At 35.8% G+C, this 6,619-nt stretch overlaps 1 protein-coding gene across 6 annotated transcripts in view; it reads right to left on the bottom strand.

Annotated features, from left to right (window-relative positions):
- Window positions 1-6,619, bottom strand: part of LOC107549202 (protein AF-10-like) — a 59,287-nt gene that overhangs the window by 39,201 nt on the left and 13,467 nt on the right. For all 6 annotated transcript variants that reach the window (XM_016230197.1, XM_016230199.1, XM_016230201.1 and 3 more), the window contains 3 exons: window positions 2,712-2,821; window positions 1,622-1,725; window positions 1,288-1,381 (listed from right to left, as the gene is read on the bottom strand). In XM_016230197.1, the coding sequence (XP_016085683.1) occupies window positions 1,288-1,381; window positions 1,622-1,725; window positions 2,712-2,821 (308 nt within the window). The remainder of the gene's footprint in view (window positions 1-1,287; window positions 1,382-1,621; window positions 1,726-2,711; window positions 2,822-6,619) is intronic.

Raw genomic sequence — 6,619 nt, 5'->3', positions numbered from 1 at the left:
GACTAGAAATCAGTGGTTAAGTTGTATTTACAACACTGTTCCAGAACAGTTCCACCCAAACATTCAGACGTGTGCAGCACATTTTATGGAGGAATGGTTCCTGGGAGAGTAGACAACAATGCCGGCTGTTCTGACTCACAGACTGCAAGTACGTTTTTTTATATTTAAAGAATTTGCCACTGATGATTCAAACTCGAGTTTTGAGCAGTGTAGAATAGGGCTTGTTGTTTGTCATTTCTTGACATTTCCATGCAGACATGGTTTTATGTTTACGCGGCGCGATGCAACGCAACGCGTAAAAAGACAGTATAAGTCATTCTAATCCATAATTATGTCTCCACTGGATGCAACGAATGCCTCGTTTATAATGGGTTTTATTGTTTTTGAATCATCGCTCCGGCCTGACAGGGCATCACAGTATGGTAGGGGCGTAATATTTCAGTCACACGCTTGAGGTATTCGGCCAATCACAACGCACTGGATAGCTGGCCAATCACAGCACACCTCGCTTTTCAGACCGATGAGCTTTGTAAAAATCGATGAGTTTCAGAAAGGCGGGGCATAGAGGAGAAACAATAATGTACAGTATGTGGAAAATAATGTGTTTTTTGAACCTTAAACCACAAACACATTTCATTACACCAAATACACAAAATAATGTTCTTTTCAGCAACATCATATGACCCCTTTAATCAAAACACAGTAAACTGCTTTTAAGAAGCCATTACTCAGTATTCAGTGCATCATGACCTTTCAGAAATCTTTCTAATGAGCTGATTTGGTTCTCAAGAAACATTTCTTATTATTAATTACGGTTGAAAAGTTGTGCTGCTTAATATTTTTATGGAAATTGTAGCTTTTTTTCAGGATTCTTTGAGGAATAGAAAGCTCAAAAGAACAGCATTTATTTTAAATGCAAAAGTTTTAAATGTCTTTACTGCTACTTTTGATAAATTGAATGCACCCTTGCTGAATAAAAGTATACTTTATTTAAAAAAAGAATCATACTGACCCCAAATTTTTGAACAATAGAGCATCTATATCTACACATCTTTGTGAAAGCCACAAGATACTATACATATTATATATACTATACATTTACATAAACGGTACCGCAACTTTTTATTTATATTCAGCCTGGACATCATTAATGCCTTAATTTAAAATGACATAATTTCTCTAATGTCATCAATCAAAAGCATAAAAGCTGTGGGATCCACACTAGTGGGGCTTTGTGCCATGTTGCTATAGTTAGTTCAGTATGGTTTTAAAAAAGCAGATTCTTACCAGTTTACTGTAATGGTACTTGCAGTATCCACAGTATTTCACATTATCAGCATCTGAGCCCTGTTCTTCACACAACAACCCAGCAAACTGAGCGCTATATTCAAAGACAGACAAAAAGCAACTTTAGAAAGATTGTACACAATGCATATTAAAAATGTGTAATATTTAACCATTTTTATATTAATTAAAACTATTATTATATCAGTTTCAATAAATTACAGGGAAGTCTGTTGCATTTAACATGTCTTCCTATCCATTTAACAGATGGCATTATTAAGGACAATAACATGCTTATGAGGACGTTTAGCTGGAATATTAGGGCTTTGCAACTCACCATGTGACATGAAAGGCTTGTCGGCAGCCATGTTTGTTGCATGTCATGCAGGCTCCAGTAGCAGCTTTGCTCTCACGGCCCTGTTCCTCACAGATGTAGCATGTCTAGATAGAAAAAAAAACAGTCACCAAAGTGACTCTATGGTACATTGCTGCATGGCCCACAGCTTGTTTAATGTGAAGGCTCTACCAATTTAACAAGTCTCTCAAAAGCCGCCCTTCCCAGCGCCTCGATTATTAGGCAAGTGATAACCATGCCATTTTAAATTGGCTCACAGTGAGGACTCAATTACCAACAGAGCCGAATCTATTTTATCCCAGATTTTAAACCCACTATTTCAAGCATGAGATTAAACTTGGCTCCTTAGTCCTGCAAGTCATCAGACACACTACTGAATCCAAATCATATAACACTAACTGATTGTATGTTACTTATCTACTGCGTTGAAGGGCATCCATAGAAAACAAAACATAATTAGGTTTTCAAATGAAAAATTAAAGAATGGTGTCATGATGGCATATCCCATTAGTACTTGATTGAACATTGTTTTCTTTACCCTCACGGTTGAGCGAAAATTTTTAAAGCTAACATCTAAACATTTGGACTTTGCAATTATTCTTGAGTTACAGTGATGCACAGGAATCCAACCAGCAGTAGTAAAAACCTACACCTGCAAGTATTTAATATACAATTTAATATTCACTCTAACAATTTCCATGACTTTTAATACTTTTTCAGGCTTGGAATTGACAACTTAAAAAAATTCTCTGGTATTTGAGGATATCCATTGACAAATAAATTTGGTTGATTCTTTTAAAATTCAGACCGTAAGTGTAAATTCCCATAACATGGATCTCAGTTTTCATTCATTCAGCTTTGGTGCAGAATTAATGGCAACATTCTATGTTTATCTAAGATTGATAAATGTAGCACTTGGTCCCTTAAGAAAACACATTCACAGTATAGACCTAAACTGCTTGCATACTGTTTACATTGTTGAGCTGATTTATGAGGCTCTTATGTTGAGCCTTTGCTTTCCTATTGTTATCCAGGCTATCAGCGTGTGCCTTTCAGTGGTCAGGGAACTTACCTTACTATAACGTTCATGAGGGACAGACTGAAGCACAATGGGCTCCATGGTGGATACGTTGGCGAACTCCACTTCTGGGATGTAAAGAGCACAAACCACATGGGCCCAACCTAAACAAGACACATTGACATATGATCAGTAGATGTTAAATAAAGAGGCTAAGACTGAATTATTCCTTTATTTCTATGCAGACTTGCTGTGAAGCTGGAACTGGGTTTAACAGCATAAAAAAACAACTGGCTAAATGTATTAAGATTATTATAAATGGATAAGCGAAACAATTTTTTTAACTTAATTTTACAAATTACTTAAATATAATTTAGTGATTTTTCATATAAAACAATTGAATAATTTAAAATTAGTATTATTATTATTAATACAAATATTTAAATAAATTGTTTAGTTATTATTTTTATTAATCAAAGCAGTAACTAAATCAGCATACTATCATCACAAAAACATTGCAAGAATGAGATGTTTTGTTTCCAGTCAAGACTTGGAGAAACTTGTTCATGCCTTTATCACCAGCAGGGTGGACTATTGAAATGGTCTCCTCACCGGCCTTCCCAAGAAGACCATTAGACTGCTGCAGCTCATCCAGAATGCTGCTGCCAGAATTCTGACTAGAACCAGAAAATCTGAGCATATTACACCAGTCCTCAGGTCCTTACACTGGCTTCCAGTTATATTTAGGATTGATTTTGAAGTACTTTTACTCGTTTATAAATCACTCAATGGCCTAGGACCTAAATACATAGCAGATATGTTCACTGAATATAAACCTAACAGACCACTCAGATCAAGTCAGTTAGAAATACCAAGAGTTCACACAAAACAAGGGGAGTCCGCTTTTAGTTATTATGCCGCCCGAAGTTGGAACCAGCTTCCAGAAGAGATCAGATGTGCTAAAACATTAGTCACATTTAAATGCAGACTCAAAACTCATCTGTTTAGCTGTGCATTTATTGAATGAGCACTGTGCGATGTCCGAACTGATTGCACTATATTTTATGTATAATCGTTTTCTTAAATTCATTTTAAACCTCTTACATCAATTTTTTAAATTCCTTGTTTTATTGTTGTGATTATTTTTTTCTTTTCTTTTATGTAAAGCACTTTGAATTACCATTGTGTATGAAATGTGCTATACAAATAAACTTGCCTTGCCTTAATATTTTTTTTTATTAAAATGAAGATGCTAAAAGATGGATAATGCCAAACAGGAGGCCCTCATATTTAACACATTATCTGTTTTTATTTTGTTTTCAAATGTATTCGAGACCATGGTCATTTGTTTGCTCATAGTCATGCCTATGGGGCATGCCTGGCTTCCTCCACAGTGTGAAAAACACTTATTAAAGCATGTGGGCTGAGTGTGACTGCAAAGACGAAAGACCCAGAACTGGAAGAGGCAGAGGCATATTCTCTCCTGCTTAGCGTCTAGACCAAGTGTTGAACCTAGGGTGTCAGTCAAAAGCACACTACACAAATATAATATCATTATTTCAGGCTACTACTAAACCTTTTCTCCCACATCAGCTGCCTTTTAACCACAAAACCCCCAAACTGCGAGGATTTAAATTGAATGACCATATTCTGTGATATGTTTGTTAGAGGAGAGCAGATGCTATTGATATCAAGTTGAAATTAACCTTAAAAGAAATAAGCAAATGAGTTCTGTTTAACCAGCATAAGGGCACAATAACAGGTCTAAACTTAAAGGTGAACCCATGAACTGTCTTTGACCCCAGCCTAAAGGGATAGGGAGGTGGGTTTTGTTGTTTTGAAGTTCCTCCAAGAATCCAGCAGAAGCCTATAAAACCAGGCAATAAAACCCAAGCACACCCCAAATAACTTCTAAACCCCTCAAGACAGAAGGGTGGCACACTTAAAAAGAGAATGATTTGCCAAAGATGTCTTTAGCTGAGCATAAAGTACTCAAATAATCTTGTTCTTCATATTCTAGTTAAGACAGAATAACTGAAAACCTTTGAACTAAAGCAACAATTAAAAAAACTGAAAGGAACTACCAGGGAGGCTGGTCTATAGTATGAACTCTTCAGAAGGCTCCCTGTGAAGGAAAGGGGGTGGGTTTTTTCAGTTTTCATTTTCCTTGCATGTGTTTCAACACATGTTGTTAGCCCAGGTATATTCCGTGTTTTCATTTGGGATTATTCTTGTGTTTGCATAATTTAGCAGAAGTAACACCTGTAAAAACCTCTCCATGTGCTGGTCACTACTGCCAAGTTTCACTCCTCAGCTGGCCGAAATGTATAGATATCTTAAAAGCACCTCACGGACACCTACATCTCACTTCTGGGATCGCTGCTGGTTCAAATAAATACTTTCTAAAATTTATGTTTCAGAAATCTTCACTCCTACTCATAATGGCAAAACTTGGAATGTTTATCTCAAAGAATTTCAAAAGGTTTTACAAATTCAGAGCAAAAAAAGAGATTACATGGTCTGAAACATTTAAACCATAAGCCTGGGGCAATGATGTTTCCCTCATGGCCGTTAAAAAGCTCACCAGCCCTAAAGATGGGGCATGGTCCTGCAGTTGTGTCCCATGCCATGTTTACAGTCTCTGAGCTGCCCTTGCCGTGAACCCGGAGCATGAAGAAGAGGAGACTCCCCTCAGCCCCATAATGACCCCGCTGAGACCGCCCACCCATAAAAACAAGGTGAGAGATAAACACCCACACTTCCTAACCCCCTTTCCTGAATTACTTAAAATAAACAAAAATCTGCAAATTATGTGCGAAAAAATTATTTAAAACTCTTGGTTCATTAGAAAACAGCAGTTTTACATATATAGACTTTACTTGGGCCCGGGCCGCCCAGGTATATTTGGAGAAAGATTTTTGCTTTTATTATTTTTATCCGCCCGAAATAATGAAACCATCCGCGATCGAAAACTAGTGGAAGAACATAAATCGCGATACAGCCTATTTATTATTAACCTTCAAAAAGCTATGATTTCATTAAAAAACTCGAGTTGATGAATTATGACAATATCTACTTTATGGCCCTTTTTATAATATACTTTAGACGGTTGTAAGAATGCTTATTTTATCTCTCATCTGAAGGAACAGCCCGCAATAGTGTAGACATTTCAAAATAAGAGTCCCAGTGTATTTCGGGGTTTTTAATAATTAAAAGTCACATTTCTTTTTATTTTTCTGGGCATTATTGATATTTTGGTTACACAAACTGTATTTAATTTAATTTCCATTTAATTCATATTGAACTATTGTAGTTTCTGGCTGGGATGCTTCCACAAAGGAAGAAAAGACAAAACATTATTTGACACATTATTCAATATATAGATTTTACTAGTATTAGTCAAATCTGTGTCCCACTCACTGAGAGAGACACTATATGACAAAGCAAGGAGAAAACTCTACCATTTAAATGCTGTAATTTTGCATAATTTACAACACATAATAATGCATCATATGAGTATGTAATTAAATTCAATAGTAGCCTATGTAATTAAAATGAATTTCAATAAATAAAAATATTGTTAAAAACCTCACATTATTTGTTATTTGTCACATGTAGTGGACCATTTTTGTGCCGTGGGTCATAGGAGGATTTTCAACCCATACATATCTATGTTCTACACTAGGGCTGGGTATCGTTCAAAAATTTTCGATATCGATACCTTGACTTCGATACAGGTTCCTGAACGATAGTTTTTTCGAAACCAATTTTATGGAATCAATTTGAACAAGATTACATTTTCTAAAAAAAAAAAAAAAAACTTTGGTTTTATTTTTCAGCTTGTTGATGTTTATACAAACTCAAAGACTCAACTCCTGAGCCACTGCACAAAGGAACAAAATGTAAACCAAAATGTAAACCAACACAATAAATCAGTGCAAAATAGTTAATAAAGCTCAAAT

This window comes from Sinocyclocheilus grahami, unplaced genomic scaffold, assembly GCF_001515645.1.
Source record: "Sinocyclocheilus grahami isolate Dianchi unplaced genomic scaffold, SAMN03320097.WGS_v1.1 scaffold365.1, whole genome shotgun sequence".
Lineage (NCBI taxonomy): Eukaryota > Metazoa > Chordata > Actinopteri > Cypriniformes > Cyprinidae > Sinocyclocheilus > Sinocyclocheilus grahami.
The sequence above is the reverse complement of the archived record's forward strand: the minus strand, read 5'-3'. Positions and strand labels throughout refer to the sequence as shown.